The following is a 19,676-nucleotide window of genomic DNA, read 5'->3' on the forward strand; positions in this document are numbered from 1 at the left end:
GGGTTATAAATGTAAACTTGAGCAATGGACAAGACAGCGTTTGTGTGTGCACAGCGCAATAAAGGAAAGATTTTACCTTAGCTCAATGTCTTCAATACTAATTGATTGCCTAAGACCTTCAATAAATGAGGCAAGTGTAGGTATTACACAAAGCACACTCTCTTCTCCAATGCTGGGAGTGCAATATCTATTTAGGGCACCCAGTGCCAATGCCTTTCAGGTTCGTCTCTCCCTTTTTCTGTAACTTCATCCAGCCTACAACTCTTTGTGCTCCTCCAATTTTAGCCCCTTGCACATCCATGACTACAAGTGTTCCACCATTATCAGCAGTGTGGGGGAATGGTGGATGTCTACATTGGGGCAGCAAAGCATTGCTTTGCATATATCTTAGTTTCCTAAATTGAATATGTAACAACAAATGGATATTTAAAACACAAAAGAGCGCAGTGCAATTCAACCTCACAATGACCATGCACATCTTGTTCACTATATTGGTGGCGCAGAAATCAGTTTAGTTTGTGAAAAACTGTATTGCATAATCAAATGTCCAAACTTGTATGCGTGTAGCATTGCAATGTGACCTTCACATCACTTTTGACACAGCAAGGACATGTGGATAGTTTATGCTATCAAAATATGTACCCGCACAATGCAAATTTATATGATCAATGGATATTGCTTTCGATTCGCTGATATCCCAAATTGCCATGATTTCAAGTTATGAACTGTATTGCAGCCAAATGATGATTCCTTTGAAAGACAATGGTGAACCAATTAAATTGCTCAAAACATATTTTAGAAAAATTTGACTCTTCAATATTTTCCTCAGCCCAGGGAATTCAGAAATCCTCCTGTGAGCTGTGGAGTTTTAACTCTATGATGTGTGTTTGCATTTATTTAAAAAAAAACAGATTTCCTTCCCAGAGCCAGGCTTAACTACCTGTCAAGAGAGGAAGTAAGGATGCTCTTCTGATAACGGAGTGTTTAACCAAAGTCATGGTGGGAAGTGTGGGGCTGGGAGGGTTGAATGTGATTTGGGATTGTTGGGGTGGGGCAGCAGGGGAAATGAAGATCGCAGGGAGATGTTGGGAGGTGGGATGGTGTCAGAAATCATGGGAAGGTTCGAGAAGATTAGTAATCCAGGGAAATCAGACAAGGTAGCGAGACGGAAGAATTTTGTTGAGGGAAGGTTGTGGAGGTGGGGGAAGATTTACAAAATTAGCTTATTGACCTAAAAAGAAACAGCCCTGCCTTCTATCAGACAAGCAGTGCTGTAATTACTTATGGATCTAGCCCCTCTCACCTCCTGGTCCAGAGGCCTGGGGAACCCAATGCATTAAAAGTACGTACCATGTTAAGATGTGGCTGCACCACTTACATAAGAGATTTCACCTTCTGAGAGCAGACTGGTCCTCTTACCCAGCCTCAGAAATGGGCATGTCCAAGGCAGGATAGGTTACTGTTTCAGAGTCTTAACATTTATATGCCCACCTGAGTCAAACCCACCTGTTTTTGGGTTTTAAAATTTGACCCAAAGTTTCTAACCATATTTCACAATGACATGTTCAAGCATGCTCATGTTACAAACCTTACTTCACATTTTTGGAAAAAGAACACTAGCTTTTTGTTCTGTTCATAAGATTTTAAAGAGCAGAACAGAGATCTAGCGTGCAGATACATGATGGGAGAGCAGCTAGTCAAGGCCAGTAAAAAGGCAAATTGGATTCTGGATCTAATAGCAGAACGAATAAAAGCAAAAGGAGTAATGTTGAACTTGTTCATGACTTTGGTTAGACACTCCATTATCAGAAGAGCATTTTTTGGTGTCAGTACTGCAAAGATCAACTAGAATACAATTAGAATGAGGAAAAACGTTATGAAAGCTGAAAAAATGTGGGCTTTTTCCACTTGTGAATAGAAAGTTAATGGGGAACGAAACAGACATTTTCAAAATTAGTCAAGGATTCGTGAGGACAGTGGCAGATGATATTGGCTGATTATCCCAAAGTGGCACATAGGCTGAAGATAACCGAGAGAATGAAGGCCAAAGTGCAAATAATTCTCTCCCCTCTCCACAAAGTTATTACAGCATAGAAATATTTACTGTAAGTAAAGCACAGACTGCAACGCAAATTAAAATGCAGTATGCCAAGTAGTCAAGAGAACATACAAAAAACAGCTGGAATAAAGCGGTCAATACGATTAAAATACAAGTCTGGCTGAACAGCTATCACTAGCATATGGTAGCATATCAAACAACTTTCTGTAAAATTCTATAGACTTGTGTTTTGAGTCACTATATTGATTTTATTTTAAGTGAAGGTCATATTAATGACTAATGTTGATAATTTGACCAAGAACTATCAGTCGACTTCAGAGAAATGCCGCAGTCTGAACATAGTGTGCACAATTTATGAAGTGGAGTTGCCAGTGTTGTACTGGGGTGAGCACAGTAAGTAGTCTCACAACACCAACAGGTTTATTTGGTAGCACGAGCTTTCGGAGCATTGCCCCTTCATCAGGTGGGTTCAGTTTGCAATCTGTTTTGCAACTAAAACTGTGTTATAGAAACATATTCACCAACTACAATTTAGTATTGTTGGCAAATACAGAAACAGCAGATTTGCGCTTAAAACCAGGCTTTAGGCTAGGACACAGGCTGATGGTCAGAAGCTGGCTGGATATGCAAGAAGTCATATTTTCATGTTGATCATCTCATCCCAACACCACCAGAATTCCATGTTAATGTTCTCAGACCCGAGGACCCCCAGTTAGCAGATCTTGTTACCTTCCAGTGCTTCAATACCTTGAAATCCCTCTGCTGTCAGCCTCTCCATTGCTGCCAGATTGGCAGAGCTCCTTGAGGTGCAACCAAATACAAGTCCTTCAACAGGGCACCAGACCTCCCCCAAAAGGTGTCACAAGATCAGATCCAGAAGGGTACTTTAACTCTCCAAAAGGAGTATGCTGCCTATTCAGACAAGTCCATGCATACCAGCTTTTATTAGGTCTACTCGGCACACTTAGAATTTCACACTTCTTTGCTATCAAAGTCAGACTTCAGTGGAAGCAGTTGATGATTTAAATGGTCAGCTGCCTCTGGAAACCAAGAATACATGGAATGTAAATCGCTACCTTTATAAAAATTCCTTCATGGGTGTGAGCGTTGTTCATTGGGCTGGCATTTTTTGTCCACCTCTGTGGCTTGCTGGTCATTTTAAAGGGCTTTTAAGAATCAATCACATTGCTGTGGATCTGGCGTTCATGTAAACCAGACCAGATAAGGATGACAGATTTCCTTCGCTGAAGGATATTAGTGAACCAGATGAGTTTTTGCAAAAATGGTTTCACAGTCATTATCAGATTTTATTTACTGAATTCAAATTTCACCATTTACCATAGTGGGATTCGAACCAGTGTTCTCAGTGCATTACTCTGGGTTTCTGGAGAAGTGGTCAGGAACAGAGAGACCTTAGAGTGCAGGTCCACAAATCCCTGAAGAGAGCAAGACAGGTGGATAAGATCAAGATGGCAGAGGTTACTTTCTTTCACACATCAAGGTTCAGAACTTAAGGCCAGGGAGGTTATGCTAGAATTGTGCAAAACACTAGCAGATCCATAGCTAGCGTAGTATACACAGATGTGGTCACCATTATTGCAAGAAGGCTGTGATTGCACTGAGGAGGAGATAAGGATTTGAGCTACAAGGAAAGATTGGATAGGCTGGGGTTGTTTTCTTCGTATCAGATGGGGCAGAGGGGGGGGGTTAATTAAGATGTTTAAAATTATGAGGAGTTTTAAGAAGAGTGGAATTGGAAGGATCTATATCCACTTGGCAGAGAGGTAAACAACAGGAAGCACAGAGAAAAAGTTGGGAAGAGTATTTTACTTCACCCAGAGTATACTGGTGATCTGGAACTTACTGCCTGATAGGGTGGTACAGAGAGAAATCCACATCACATTTAAAAAGTATGTTGAAATGCACTTGAAGTGTTATATTTAAAAAGGCTGTGAACGAAGACCTCAGTAGTAGGATGAGGCTGGATAAAGCTCTTTTTTAGATCCTGCCACTCTCATTGTCCCCGATCATATAAACACCTCCCATCTAAGTCCTGTTGTACTGCAGAACCTTCATTCCAAATGCTTCCCAAGATGGATGCAACATCTTAGTATATCTGTACTCTGCTGACCTGGAATCCAAGTCGAGAGAAAAATGGTATGCAGGTAATAAGGAAAGCAAATGAAATTTTGGCACTAATAGCTAAAGGAATAGAGTATAAAAGTAAGGAATAGAGTATAAAAGTAAGGAAGTGTTGCTGCTACTATACAAGACATTGGTGAGATCAAACCTGGAGCATTGTGTACAATTTTGGTCCCCTTATTTAAGGTAGGATGCAGTTGCATTAGAGGCAGTTCACTAGATTAATTCCAAAGATGAGGGGCTTGTCTTACGAAGAAAGATTGAGCAGTTTAGGCCTATATTCTATAGAGTTTAGAAGAATGAGAGATCTATGATAAAAGGTATTGACAAAGTAGACATAGAGCGAATGCTTCCTCTTTTGGGGCAATCTAGAACAAGAGGTCATAGTTTTCAGATAAGGGATAGCAGTTTTAAAACAGAGATGAGGAGAAACCACTTCAAAGGGTTGTGTGCCTGTGGAATTCACTATCCCAGAGTGCGGTGGACACTGGGCAATTGGGTAAATTTGAAGAGATGGACAGATTTTAAAATCAGTAATGGGTTGAAGGGTTATGGAGAAAAGGCAGGAGAGTGGAATTGAGGCCGAGATTAGATCAGCCATGACCGTACTGAATGACGGAGCAGGCTTGAGGGGATGAATTGCCTATTTCTAATTCTTAAGTATAAGACCCTATGGCCTAATTTGTCCAAAAGAAAGCATCTGCTGAACCACACACAGTGACCTCTAATTTTCCACATGCTAACAACCATCTGCCCTTGTGATGCAATTACAGTATAATAAAGGCTGCTAACTTATTATTTGCAAGAGAAAATAGAAGCGCCAAATTAAATCCTCAAAATACTGAAAACATGGAAAACTGGATTTGATGTTTTCAGTCACTGTAAATCAGTTGTCCTAATAATACGTTGCATACAATGTGGCATAATACTTTTCATTTTTATGAAAGTTTTATCTGTACACATAATTCATCACATAGCAACACAGAACATCGGAGCAGGAGGTGGTCATTTGGCCCTTCGAGTCTGCTCTGCCATTCATTACGATCATGGCTGATCATCCAACTCAATAACCTAATCCTGCTTTTCCCCCCCATAACCTTTGATCCCATCCGCCCCAAATGCTATGTCCAGCCACCTCTTGAATGCATTCAATGTTTTGGCATCACGAGAGATCAGCTAGTATATATTTATTCCCTCTGTCACTGAAGATGGGTGAACGTATTGTTTTTCCCTTGTTAGTCTGTTTATCTGAAAGCAATATATCCCAAAAATAAATGCATGGATTTCAACAAAACCTGGCAAATAGATCAGGTACAGCCCAAGAAAGTAAGTTTTGGCAAACATGTGGATCCAGATCATAGAATTTTTCTTTTAAACATAGAGCATAGAACATTACAGCGCAGTACAGGCCCTTCGGCCCTCGATGTTGCACCGACCAGTGAAACCAATCTAAAGTTCATCTAACCTACACTATTCCAATATCATCCATATGTTTATCCAATGACCATTTAAATGCCCTTAATGTTGGCGAGTCCACTACTGCTGCAGGCAGGGCATTCCACGCCCTTACTACTCTGAGTAAAGAACCTACCTCTGACATCTGTCCTATATCTATCACCCCTCAATTTAAAGCTATGTCCCCTCGTGCTAACTATCACCATCCGAGGAAAAAGGCTCTCACTATCCACCCTATCTAATCCTCTGATCATCTTGTATGCCTCTATTAAGTCACCTCTTAACCTTCTTCTCTCTAACGAAAACAACCTCAAGTCCCTCAGCCTTTCCTCATAAGACCTTCCCACCATACCAGGCAACATCCTGGTAAATCTCCTCTGCACCCTTTCCAATGCTTCCACATCCTTCCTATAATGCGGCGACCAGAACTGTACGCAATACTCCAAGTGCGGCAGCGCCAGAGTTTTGTACAGCTGCAACATGACCTCCTGGCTCCGAAACTCAATCCCTCTACCAATAAAAGCTAACACTCCATACGCCTTCTGAACAACCCTATCAACCTGGGTGCCAACTTTCAGGGATCTATGCACATGGACACCGAGATCTCTCTGTTCATCCACACTACCAAGTATCTTACCATTAGCCCAGTACTCTGTAATCCTGTTACTCCTTCCAAAGTGAACCACCTCACACGTTTCCGCATTGAACTCCATTTGCCATCTCTCAGCCCAGCACTGCAGCTTATCTATGTCCCTCTGTAACCTGCAACAACCTTCCGCACCGTCCACAACTCCACCGACTTTAGTGTCATCTGCAAATTTACTAACCCATCTTTCTACGTCCTCATCCAGGTCATTTGTAAAAATGACAAACAGCAGTGGCCCCAAAACAGATCCTTGCGGTACACCACTAGTAACTGAACTCCAGTATGAAAATTTCCCATCATCCACCACCCTCTGTCTTCTTACAGCTAGCCAATTCCTAATCCAAACCACTAAATCACCCTCAATCCCATGCCTCCGTATCTTCTGCAATAGCTTACCGTGGGGAACCTTATCAAATGCTTTACTGAAATCCATATACACCACATCAACTGCTTTACCCTCATCTACCTCTTTGGTCACTTTCTCAAAGAACTCAATAAGGTTTGAGAGGCACGACCTACCCTTCACAAAACCGTGTTGACTATCCCTAATCAAATTATTCCTTTCTAGATGATTATAAATCCTATCTCTTATAATTCTTTCCAAAACTTTGCCCGCAACAGAAGTAAGGCTCACTGGTCTATAATTACCAGGGTTGTCTCTACTTTCCTTCTTGAACAAGGGGACAACATTTGCTATCCTCCAGTCTACTGGCACTATTCCTGTAGTCATGATGTGGAGATGCCGGCGTTGGACTGGGGTAAACACAGTAAGAAGTCCAACAACACCAGGTTAAAGTCCAACAGGCCCACCTGGTAGCAAAAGCCACACAAGCCCTCGGAGCCGCAACCCCCCCCAGGCAAGTGGGAATCCTGCCCACAAACAGAGCACACAATGACACAAACACAACCCAACCCGCTGGCTGTCTTGTCTGGAGACGGTGCACATCTTTTTGGCCTGTCTTGATGCTCTCTCCACTCATGCTGTTTTGTTTCTTGGGGACTTGATTGGTTGTGGGTGTTCGCATTCCAACCATTATTCACATGGGTTGGGTTTGTGTCTTTGTGTGCTCTGTTTGTGGGCAGGGTTCCCACTCACCTGGGGGGGGGGCTTGCGGCTCCGAGGGCTTGTGTGGCTTTTGCTACCAGGTGGGCCTGTTGGACTTTAACCTGGTGCTGTTGACTTCTTACTATTCCTGTAGACAATGATGACAAAGATCAAAGCCAAAGGCTCTGCAATCTCCTCCCTAGCCTCCCAGAGAATCTTGGGATAAATCCCATCCGGCCCAGGGGACTTATCTATTTTCACACTTTCCAGAATTGCTAACACCTCCTCCTTATGAACATCAATCCCGTCTAGTCCAATAGCCTGTATCTCAGTATTCTTCTCGACAACATTTAAGGATTCGGTAACATTGGGAGATGGGGTGAATTGACTTGTTTTTTTAAAAGAACGTTGAGTGTTATTTTATTTAGAGTGCTGTTGATTGTTTTAGCCGGTTGTGGACTGTCTCAGTTGCTGCGGTGGATTTTGTTATACCTACAGAACAGGTAGTTGGATATAGATTGGCCTGAGGTCTCCTCAGTAAGAGGGACGCTTTTGATAAGATACTTTTTTCAGATTTGTAGTTACAGAGCATCAACCAGGCAAGGAAAAGCCTCAAGGAAGAACTGTGCAATTATAAGAACATTGAGTTAACATAGCGTGACTGAGGTATGTACTCAACTGAGTGCCTGCTTCTCTTGCTTAATTTTGCATCAGGCACGTATTTCACACCTGAAAGCATTGGCTAAAGACCGCGAAAATAAAATTTGAGCCAATCAGCAACAAATTATAACCAAATGGTCTTCACTCTCCTCATCAATAGCAACAGTGAACACCTTCCAATTACCTCAGTTACTGCCTGCTTATAGCACTTCTCCACTTAAATAACACTTCAGGGCATTAAAAAGGGACAGCTCAGGCAAAATACTTTTTCTAATGTAACAACAGACAGCCTTTCTTCAACGTAGTCCCTTTATGCCTTAGAAGGACTTCCAAGATGGAAAATACTTGTAGTTACTGTGTCCCGACATGGAACATTCAATCTTCATGTTAGGTAAATAGCCTTGTTAAACAGAGAGCTGCCAGCAGTGGCAGTTATTCATCTATCAGCTGAAAGTAGTTGGTTCAATAGGCATTAATTACAGTAGCAGGAAGCTAAGCTAGATAGTGACTCTTCAGAGGCACTATATAGGCAGACAGGTTTTCAAATCTCAGAGTAAGTGGACGCATGGAAAGGAGACTGTGCTAGAGAGCTGTAGACGAGCATATAGTTGGGAATTTCTTTCACATGGGAATTTGTTATAGAGGGGTAATTGGTGAGTTTTCTTCCTTTGTCTCCAAGCTAGGAGAGCTACTTTGGCTCTTATAGTATTAGATTAAAAGAAGAGGCTCAAAATGTCTCAAAAAACAGTAGCAAGTTTGAAGATTAGGAGTGCTTTAGAAACTAGCAAAGTGCAACCAAAAGATTGATGAAAAGGAAATAAAATAGAATGACAACAAATACGAGAACAGGTTGCAAGAGCTTTAATAACTAAAGGAAAGCAGCAATTCAAGTAAACATTGGTCCCTTAGGAGCAGACACAGGAGAAATTATCGTGGGGAATGAGGAAACGGAAGAGGCTTTGAACCAACAATTTGTTCACGGTCGAAGACGCAAGTTACATTACATACCAGAAAAAGAAGGGAACCTAGGGGCTAATAAGAATGAGAAAATTAAAGTAATGAATATCAGCAGAGAAAAAGTATATTAGAAACTTAAGGGACTAAAATCTGACCATTTTCCAGGACCTGATGGCATAAACCCTAGAGTTCTAAAAGAGTTAGCTGCAGAGACAGTATATGTGTGAGCTATTATATTCCAAAATCCCTTTGAACTGGGAATGGTCCCACTAGATTGGGAATTGGCAAATGTAATACTGCTTTTCAAGAACAGGAGAGAGAAAACAGGGAACTACAGGTCAGTTAGCCTAGCATAATTTGTCATGTAAAGTGCTGGAATCTATTGTTAAGGAAATCTTATGAATGCACTTAGAAAATCATAATATTAAGAGTAAATTGACTTGTTCTAAAGGAAAACCCTTTTTGACAAATTAACGAATTTTTTGAAGATGTAAATAGTAAGGAAGATAAAGAGGAAGCAGAAGATGTAGTACTGCCTGGATTTCCAAATACATTTGATAAGGTGCCACAAAAAAGGTTACTAGGCAAGATAAGGGCTCATGGAGTTGGGGATAACATATTAGCTTAGGTTGAGGATCAGTTAAAGGTAGAAAGCAGAGTGAGCATGAACAGAGCATTTTTAAATTATCAGGCTGTAACTAGCAGAATGCCATAAGGATAAAGAATGCTGGGCCCCTGCTATTTACAATCTATATTAATGTATCTAAGCATGCTGATAATACCAGGTTAGGTGGAAAGGCGAGCTGCGAGAGGACGCAGAGACTGCAAAGAGATATAGAAATTTAAGTAGGTGGGCAACTAATAGTGTAGGGAAGTCTGAAGCTTTTCACTTTGATCATAAGAACAGCAAAGCAAAATTTTTTTTTTTAAATGTAATTTTTTTTTTTAAACTTGAAAATGTTACTGTTCAGAGGGACTTGCATGTGCTTGTACAAAGAACACAGAAGTTTGCTTGCAAATAGTATTTTGGTCTTTCATGCAAGGGGATTGGAGTACAAGAATAAATAGGTTGTAGTCCAATTGTACAGGGTTTTGATGTGACCACATCTGGAATGTGGGTAATTTTGGCCTCCACATTTAAGAAAGGATATACTTGCACTGTAGGCAGTACAATGAAGGCTCACTAAATTGGTTCCTGGGATAAGAGGGTTTTCCTATGATGAGAGGCTGAGTAAATTGTGCATATGTTCTCTGTTTAGAAGAATGAGAGGTAATCTCATAGAAATCCTAAAAAATTCTGAAGGAGCTTAATAGGATAGATGCTGGGAGATCATTTCCACTGGTCAGGAAACTAAAACAGGAGGCACAGTCCCAGGATAAGGGTCTGAGCATTTGGAACTAAGATGAGAAATTTCCTCACTCAAAGGGTGATGAATCTTTGGAATTCTCGACCCCAGAAGGTTGTGGAAGTTCCACTGTTGAATATGTTTAAGACAGATTTTTGATGCTTCAGAAAACAGGAATATGGGGAAGGAGTGGGCAGGAAGATGGAATTGAAGCCCGACATCAGTTATGATCGTAGTGAATAGTGGACAACATGTTTTTCCCCTTGCGTCACTGATGTGTGTCTGGAGTCACAAATAGGCCAGACAAGGATGGCAGGTTTCCTTCCCTGAAGGACACTAGTGAACCAGATGGGTTTTTACGACCATTGACAATGATCATCATTGGACTTTTTAATTCCAGATGTTCTACTGAGTTTAAATTCCACCATCTGCCATATTCAGATTTACCTGATGTGCAATAACTGATACTGTAATTTCAATACTGTAGTTTTATTGAGGCAAAAGTTGTATGAAAGTGTTTACAAAAATGAGAGGGATAAAGTGTTGAGTAGCATAAAGAGAGATAAAACTAAAGCAAATTACTAGAACTTAAAAAGTCAACAGGAAATGCTTATTGGAAGTACCACAGCTGATGCCTAAGTAACTAGTTTAAAAAGTTTCACGGTTCACCACACAGCTGAAGCAGCAATTACAGTAAGGGACTGAGAGTTTGTAATCCACATGTGTTTACAGGGATCAACTTCACTCAAATGAATTTTACAGACCGACTAATATGATTCTCATTCCTGTCTGACCTCATCACTGAAGTTATTTTTAAAGCACAGCAAAAAAAAAGAGAAAAGTTTGATTACATTATGCTGTTTATTATCTAGCTAAACTAAGAGGATTCAAGGATTTCAAAAAGTTCCCAAGGAGAATTTGATGCAAATTTGTTCTGTTTAAAAAAAACATGAATATCATGTCTCATAGAAATGCAACTTTTTAGTCGGCCAAAAACTACTAAATGAACCCATAATCACAGAAAACAAATGTAAAGAAACATAATGTACATTTCGTACAGCTAAGGACCACTAGGATTGGGGAGAACTGCAAGGGTCAGATTGGCTTTATGACGATCAGATGAGACAGTCCTCTCCATGGCTGAGTGAGTGAGTTTATATCGGGAGTAATTGAGCCCTTTAGCCTAGGTTTATTGAAGGTTGAACACTGCAGCAGTAGGGGTGTTTCAATTGGGCACATCAGCCCGAGGGCAGAACAGATGAAATCAGCTGGAGATCTGCTCCTGATTGCTATTCCGCACCTTCTACTGAAAGTACATATGTGTGGACTTCAGGCAGCGTCAGGGTGACTTCTTTTGCTTCCACTACTAAAATCTTTAACCCAGAGGGCACTGGAGAGAATACAGTAACCAGCATCTGACTAAGTCATGCATACTCAATTAGTTTTGAAACACAACATTACCTTGAGCTGGAGCCATTGACCTTCTTGGTCTTCCAGGACACACTGCATGAGGCTCCTGGCAATGAGCTATTCCAGCCTGTATTCTTCTTCACTATTTTATACCTTGTATTGATGAATCGGTTATTTGGAGGGCTCTTCACCGAGGAGAAAATTAGACCTGCACAAACATTAAAAATCATTTTATGAATAAATAAATTGTACACATTAATAGAGTAATAAACACAATAAGAATTAATAGAAACATAAATCTCTCATTTCACATATGGTAGCCTGCTGGGTTATGGTACTGGACTAGTAACCAAGAAATTACTAGTTCAACTTCACCATGACAATTTGTGAAACCAAAAATAATCTGGATTGAAGAATTTTAACAGCATGGATATGGAATAAGTATTTCCTCTGGCATAGGAATCCAGGAAAACGGGGTTTGATCTGGGCTAATTTCAGGATAGACTTCTTCACTCAAAGGGTTGCAGAAATTTGGAGCTCTCCTCCAAAATGCTGTTGAGGCTAGGCTCAGTGTATATTTCAAAATTGGACTGAGATTTTTGTTAGGGGACATTTAAGGTATGAAGCCAAGGCTTGAGATACAGATCAGCCACGGTCAAACTGAATGGTGGAACGGGTTTAATGATCTACACCTGTTCCTATTTTAATTTATGGATTAGTACCAGAAATAACGAACATGAAAGCTGTAAAAATCTGCCAGCCCTACTTAACCTTGTCAACACACAACTCTGGTCCATACTACACAGGGGAGGTGGAGGGGTAGTAGTGTCACTGGACTAGCAATCCAAATACCCAGGGTAATGCTAACGGCAGATGGTGAAATTTGAATTCAACAAAAATCTGTATTTCAAAGACCTAATGATGACCATAAAACCTTAGCTTAGACCCACAGCAATGTGCTTGACTTTTAAATGTCCTCTGAAATGGCCTAGCAAGCCATTCAGATCATGGGCAATTAGAGATGGGCAATAAATTCTGGTTCTGCCAGCGATGCCCACATCTCATGAATGGATAAAAATAAAAGGCTACCTCAATGCTGTATGAAATGATCTAGTATAAAATGGTCAATTTGTGATTCCAGATCTCTGATTGTTTTGTATTTCAACAATTAAAAACAATTGCTATTCTGGCATCTTTCATTCATTGACCATATAATTTCAGCTACTGAACAAACTATTGGGATTGAAGGCAAGCAAGTCCCCCGGGCCTGATGGCCTACATACTAGGGTCTTAAAGGAAGTGGTATTGAAGATAATAGCTCGATTGGTTACAATACTCCAAAACTTCCTGTATGCGGGAAAGGTTCCAGTGGATTGGAAAATGTTAATATAACACCTTTATTCAAAGAGGGAGGCAAAATGTAGGAAACTATAGGCCAATTAGTTTAACATCTGTCATTGGAAAATTGTTAGAATCCATTATTAAGAAAGTAATTACAGGACATTTAGAAAGTCAAAATGCAATCCACCAGAGTCAGCATGGTTTATGACGGGTAAATTATGTTTGACTAATTTGCTGGAGTTCTTCAAAGCTGTAACATGCAAGGTGGATAATGGGGATCCTGTAGGTGTAGTATATCTGGACTTCCAGAAGGCATTTGATAAGATGCCACACACAAAGTTAATACACAAAGTCAGTTCACATGGGATTAGGGATAATTTATTAGCTTGGATAGAGGATTGGCTAACCAACAGAAAGCAGAGAGTCAGGATAAATGGGTATTCTTCTGGTTGACAAGATGTGACTGGTGTCACAGGGTTCGGTCCTTGGGCCCCAACTTTTTACAATCTATATTAATGACTTAAATACTTGGGATATGAGGTACCATAGCCAAATTTGCAGGTGTCACTAAAATAGATGGGATAGTAAGTGGCAATAATGAAATTTTAAAATTACAAATGGACATGGATAAATTAAGTGAATGGGGCAAAATTTGGCACATGAAGTTTAACATCGATAAGTGTGAGGTTATTCATTTTGGTAGGAAAAATACAAAGGCAAATTATGGAGAGAAACAGTGTTTTGGTGCAGAGGGATCTGGATGTCCTCGTGCATGAATCACAGAAAAGTAGTCTGCAGGTAATAAGGAAGGAAATAGAATATTGCCATTTATTACTAAAGGAATAGAACATAAAAGTAGTGAAGTATTGTTACTACTGTACAAAGTATTAGTGAGACCACACTTGGAATATTGCGTGTAGTTTCTGTCCCCTTACTTGATGAGGGATGTAGTTGCACTAAATTGATTCCAGAGATGAGGGGTTCATCTTACCGAGAGAGATTGGGCAGTTTTGCTGTATACTCCCTGGGAATATGGAAGAAATGGGGAGATCTAACTGAGGTGTGCAAGATGATAAGAGGGATTGACAAAAAAGTAGACATGGAGAGGATGTTTCCTCTTGTTGGGTAATCAAGAACAAGAGGTCGTAGTTTTAGGATATGGGGTGGCAGATTTAAAACAGAGATGAGGAGAAATTCAAAGCATCGTGAGTCTGTGGAATTCACTACCCCAGAGCGTGATGGATGGCGGGACATGGAGTAAATTTAAGGAAGAGGTCGACAGATTTTTAATTAGTATGGGTTTAAAGAACTATGGTGAACGGGCAGGAAAGTGGAGTTGAGGCCGAGATGAGATCAGCCATGATTGTATTAAATGTCAGAGCAGACTCGAGGGGCTATATTGCCATTCCTGTTCCTAGTTCTTATCATTCAGTTCAGATTCCTATTTATTTCCTGAAAATTCATGAATGACCAATGCAGTTCCATCATTTTTCAGAATTTTAACATTTAAAGTTTTTTTCCTCTAATTTTCATCATTAAAAACTTACTGAATTGGGGAAAAATACAAATGCAAATCTGAGTCTTACATTCTGGATGAATGCTTCAACAGACCAACTAGGTGACACACAAATATCAAAAATGAAGAAAAATATTTATATTTAGTAACTAGTCTGAGGTGCAACATATTCCTCAATTTTTCACCAAAAGAACACAACCTCTTTCATCAACAAAAAGAGGCCCAGCTATTTTTGAATGGCTCTCAGTTTCCCATCCTCATCATTTGGCTTTTCTCTTAAGTGTCAGTGCAGGATCACAAGTCAGTTACCAGCTCCCCAGAATCAATGATTGATGTCTGTCTGGTGGAGGATGGAGCCCTGCACAGACCAGGGTTTTGTGCCATTTTTATGCACTAGAGGGGAAACATATTTCATTTAATTATGTAACAATTCAAATATTTTGAGGTTAGAAACAAGAAACAACCCTGTCCTTTGCTTAGAAACTTCCTTATTTTCCTGTTTTTGCTATATTCCTCAAATCCTTCACTCTCCAGAACCGATCATCTGCTGTCTATTTCAATGCCCTTCCTGGATTGTACATGCCACATTTTAAAAATATATATTTTAATTAAAACTTAACTGTTTCTGATCTTTAAAAATGAATTAATGTGTGTGTGTGTGCGCGTGCGTGCGTGCGTGTTTTCCTTTGTGAGAGAGCGAGAGAGAGATGTTACTATTGTTATCTGCTCCTACCGCCATTTTCTTCAGGATGCATTTCAGATCAATGAGTTTTCCCCTCCTGTCGCCTCTGGTTCTTTTGTCAATTACTTAAAATTTTGATCTTCTGCTTTCCAATCCTTCTGGCACCAGAAATAATTCTTATTTACCCTAGTAAAATCATTCTTGATTTTGAATATGGAGTGAAAACAGGATAGGGCACAATTGTGATCCCATGCCATCAGGGTTTCCAAGGGAATACCATTCTGAAGACGGGCGAGTTGTTGTTGAACAATAAAACAGAAACAGGCTAAGAAACAACTTCCTTCTAGCTGCTCAGGGGCCGATTAACTTAGTTGGCTCGGGAGCTAGCGGGTAGTTCAGAATAATGCCAACAGCACAGGTTTTGCTTCCCATTGCGGCTGAAGTAGACCTACAGTTTGCCTTACCTCGCCCTAGTCTGCAGCAAAATCATAGCATAAGCAGCATTCGACAATCACTGAATGATTGGGGGTACTACCTGAAGATAACTCTTTGCCAATCTACAATAATAGCAATTCCTCAGCATCTAGATGGGTTAAGTATTATGAAGAGCATGTACTTGCTTGGTCAGGCTTGTCTGAAATCAATCATTAGAGATTGAATGCTACACAAAAAACTCTTGCATAAACGGGCAAGTAACATATGCATGCCATTCTGCATTCAGGTTGACACCATTTTCATAGCAAGACAGCTTTTGGAATCAAAAATTAGCTGATACTTCAGCGAGTAAGACCATCTTGTAGACAGCATGTGCATCAAGTGCTGGAACAGTTGAATCAACCATTAGAGCACTAAGTCTCTCAACCTGATTCAGCTCAGCACTTAGTGGATTGTCAATGGAGCTCCAGAAAAGGATGATGCACCAGGCGATCAACTATAGCCCGACTTAGCCCTGATACAAAATCCGGGAAGACTAGCGAGTTTACTTTGAAGTAGTGACACTTTAAAGTGGGATCGCCTTGTTGACAGAGAGCAGCACCAGTTCTGTGCAAGTACACCTCAATTTAACAATTATTGGTTATAAAAGACTAATTCCACAGTGACACATATCACTCCATCCAAGTGCTCACATTTTTATTACCAACAATATTCTGAGCTCCCCTGTTATCAGCTGACAACACACACGGGCCAACGAGGTCAGGGCTAATGACTAATCGATCTCATTAGATTCTCCTAATTAAGAACATTATTGTGGCAAGAGAGGGAGAGCAATAGCGTGTTCGTGTTGTTTGAGCATGTTATGAACACTATTCATCATGACAGGAGAAAAAAAAAGAGATCTGTTGTTAATAAGTGGGCAAGGCATAAACTGCTGAAATTGCACAGAGAGCAGAATCCAACCTACTGTCTCTTGCTTGAAAAGCTGTGCTGCAGTCGTCACCAGGCTGACGCGGCCCTCATGACTTTCACACATGAATACAAAAAGTTCAGCTAAATAATCACCACCCCAGAGAGGGAACTGAGCATCCAATGGCCCATGCTCTGTGGTCCTTGACTCTCCGGGGCCTCAACCAACACGACACATCTAAATTACTCGCTGGTTGAATACAAGTTTAAAATGAGGTGCAAGACAAAAGGTAGACAAAACTTCACCATCCGAGTACAGTTGTAAAGTATGGTGGTCGGTAAGGCTACAGAAGCTGCATGAATTTTTAAAAATGATCATGAGGCAATTGGACCTGTTTCTGGAGAAAGAGGTAATTGTGAGGTGCAGTGGTAGATGTTTGAGTGTTATTGAAAGGGGACAGGTTTATTTGACTTTTACCAAAAACATTTTCAATAGACTTGGAGAAATAACATAATTGTACACTTTCAAACTGCAACAAAAATTGAATTGATCTGCTTAAAATACTATCTGTATTTATGATCTCTATTTATTAATGACACAGGAAGAACATAGGATAATTTAATTAAATATTAAAATAAAAGTAGGGAGAGAGGGAAGAATAAGGACCAGAGTGGGCTGCCTAGACAGCATAATAGCATTTTCACTCGGACAGAAAGGTTACCAGTCTCCTCTGCCTGAAAGCGTCATTTACAAAATTACTTTGTTTAGTGACAGCCCATTTTCTTCAGGGCATAAACTGTTCTCAATTTGGCACCCCACTCAGGCATGGAAATGGAACCATCACATCCCACGGTTCCGGAGGCAGATCAATCCTGTTTTTCCTGCAGTTTGAAAGGCCTTGATTATGTTGCACTTCAAGGATTTGGAGTACAAGAATTTTCAGGAATAGGAAATGGCGACAAGGCTTAACAAACCTGCTCTCCCTAAAGTTGGTGGGCAGGAGCGTAAAGTACATTATTGAGGTAGTGGAGAACAACAGTGTCCTTTTTACAATGGGTGCCCAAAACTGCCCACTACTCCAACTGCAACCTAACCAATGTTTTGTAATTATTCTTTACTCTTGAACGCTATGTCCCAATTAATAAAACCAAACTATTGGCTTTTTCATGGCTTTAAATTCATGCAAAGTCACTTATGCACTCAAATATCTAACTTGATTCATCAACATCCTCAGAGTATTTCCAAAAGTGCATATTCCCATTACTTGTTTTGGAATCATAGAGCGGTTACAGCACACGAGGTGGCAATTCAGCCTGTTGTGTCTGCACTGGTCTTCTAAAGAGTAATTCACTTAGTTCCACACTTTTCACACAATGATCCAATTCCCTTTTGAAAGCCTCAATTTATCCCATCTCTACTACACTCTCAGCCAGTGAATTCCAGATCTTAGCCACTCACTGCATGAAGACATTTTTCCTCATCTTTCCATTGCTTCTTTTGCCAATTACCTTAAATCTGTACCCTCTGCTTTTGATCCTTCCAATAATGCCGACTCTGTCCATACCTCTCATTATTTTGAGCGCTTCTATCAAAACCTTCTTAAACTTCTCTATGCAGCAGATCCATCTTCTTCAATCTACCTACATAACTGAAGTTCTTCATCCCTGGGACCAGTCTTGTAAATCTTTTCTGCATCCTTCCTTAAATGTGGTGCTCACAACGGTATGTAATACTCTAGTTGAGGCCGAACCAATGTTTTATACAGGTTTAACATAACTATATGTCCTATTGATAAAGCCCAGGATGCCATACGCTTTATTAATCACTCTCCTGATCTGTCCCGCCACTTTCAATGACTTATGTACATCTACACCCAGGTCCCTTTGCTACTGCACTTCCTTTAGAATTGTACTCTTTATTTTATATTGTCTCCATTCTTCCTGCCAAAATAAATCACTTGAAACTTTTCTTTATTAAATTTCATCTGCCCTTTGTCTATGTATTGCTAAGCTCTACACAGTGCCAGGGACCTGGGTTCGATTCCCAGATGGGTCACTGTCTGTGTGGAGTTTGCACATTCTCCCTGTGTCTGGGTGGGTTTCCTCCAGATGCTCCACAGTCCAAAGATGTGCGGGTTAGGTGGATTAGCTATGCTAAATTGGCCCTTAGTGTCAGGGGGACTAGCTAGGGTAAATGAATGGGGTTATGGGGATAGGACCTGGGTGGGATTATGGTCAGTTCAGATTCGATGGGCCGAATGGCCTCCTTCTGCAATGCAGGATTCGATTCTATTCGCAAATTTTGAAATTGTGCCTTGTACACTACAGTTTAGCTCAAAGAGCAGGCATCCTAATACCAACCCCCGAGGAACTCCACCTTCCTCCAGTCCAAAAACAACCACAGCTCTGTTTCCTATCACACAACCAATTTTGTAACCATGATTCAACTGTCCCTTTTATTCCATGGGCTTCAACATTCCTCAAGTCTGTAGTGCAGCACTTTATCATATATCTTTTGTCAGCCCATGTACGCCACATCAACAGCATTACCCTCATCAACCCTCTCTGTTACCTCAAAAGAATTCAAGCAAGTTAGCTAAATATGATTTGCTCTTAACCAATCCTTATTAATGCACTTTTACCCAAGTGCTTATTAATTTTCTTCCAAATTATTGGTTCAAAAGCTCCCTCACCAGTGACATTAAACTGACTGCCTTGTAGTTACTGGACTTATCTTAACACCCTGAACAAGGGTTTAATTTTTGCCCCCAAAATTTAACACTTCATACTTACACTTATCCACATGTAATTAATTTAGATAAGATAATAAATTTGAGAACATCTATTTGCCTATTCGACTAAGGTGTTCATATGTTCCAGAAGTCTTTTACAGTTCTCCTCAATATCACTTCCCACTTTGTTTTTAGGAAATTTCAAGAATGTACTCTCTATATCCAACCCCAAAATATCTAAACACACCAAAAACAAAAGTGACCCAGGACCAACATCACCACAAAAGTGACCACTCTTCAACCATAGTGATTTAGTGGTAAAGCACTTAAGTATACAAACC

At 40.3% G+C, this 19,676-nt stretch overlaps 1 protein-coding gene across 1 annotated transcript in view; it reads right to left on the minus strand.

Moving 5' to 3' along the window:
* The window catches only part of zc3h3 (zinc finger CCCH-type containing 3), a 248,604-nt gene that overhangs the window by 156,883 nt on the left and 72,045 nt on the right, over positions 1-19,676 (minus strand). Inside the window, exon 4 of the mRNA XM_078215840.1 lies at positions 11,772-11,928. Coding sequence (XP_078071966.1) covers positions 11,772-11,928 — 157 coding nt within the window. The remainder of the gene's footprint in view (positions 1-11,771; positions 11,929-19,676) is intronic.

This window comes from Mustelus asterias, chromosome 7 (genome assembly GCF_964213995.1).
Source record: "Mustelus asterias chromosome 7, sMusAst1.hap1.1, whole genome shotgun sequence".
Classification (NCBI taxonomy): Eukaryota; Metazoa; Chordata; class Chondrichthyes; order Carcharhiniformes; family Triakidae; genus Mustelus; species Mustelus asterias.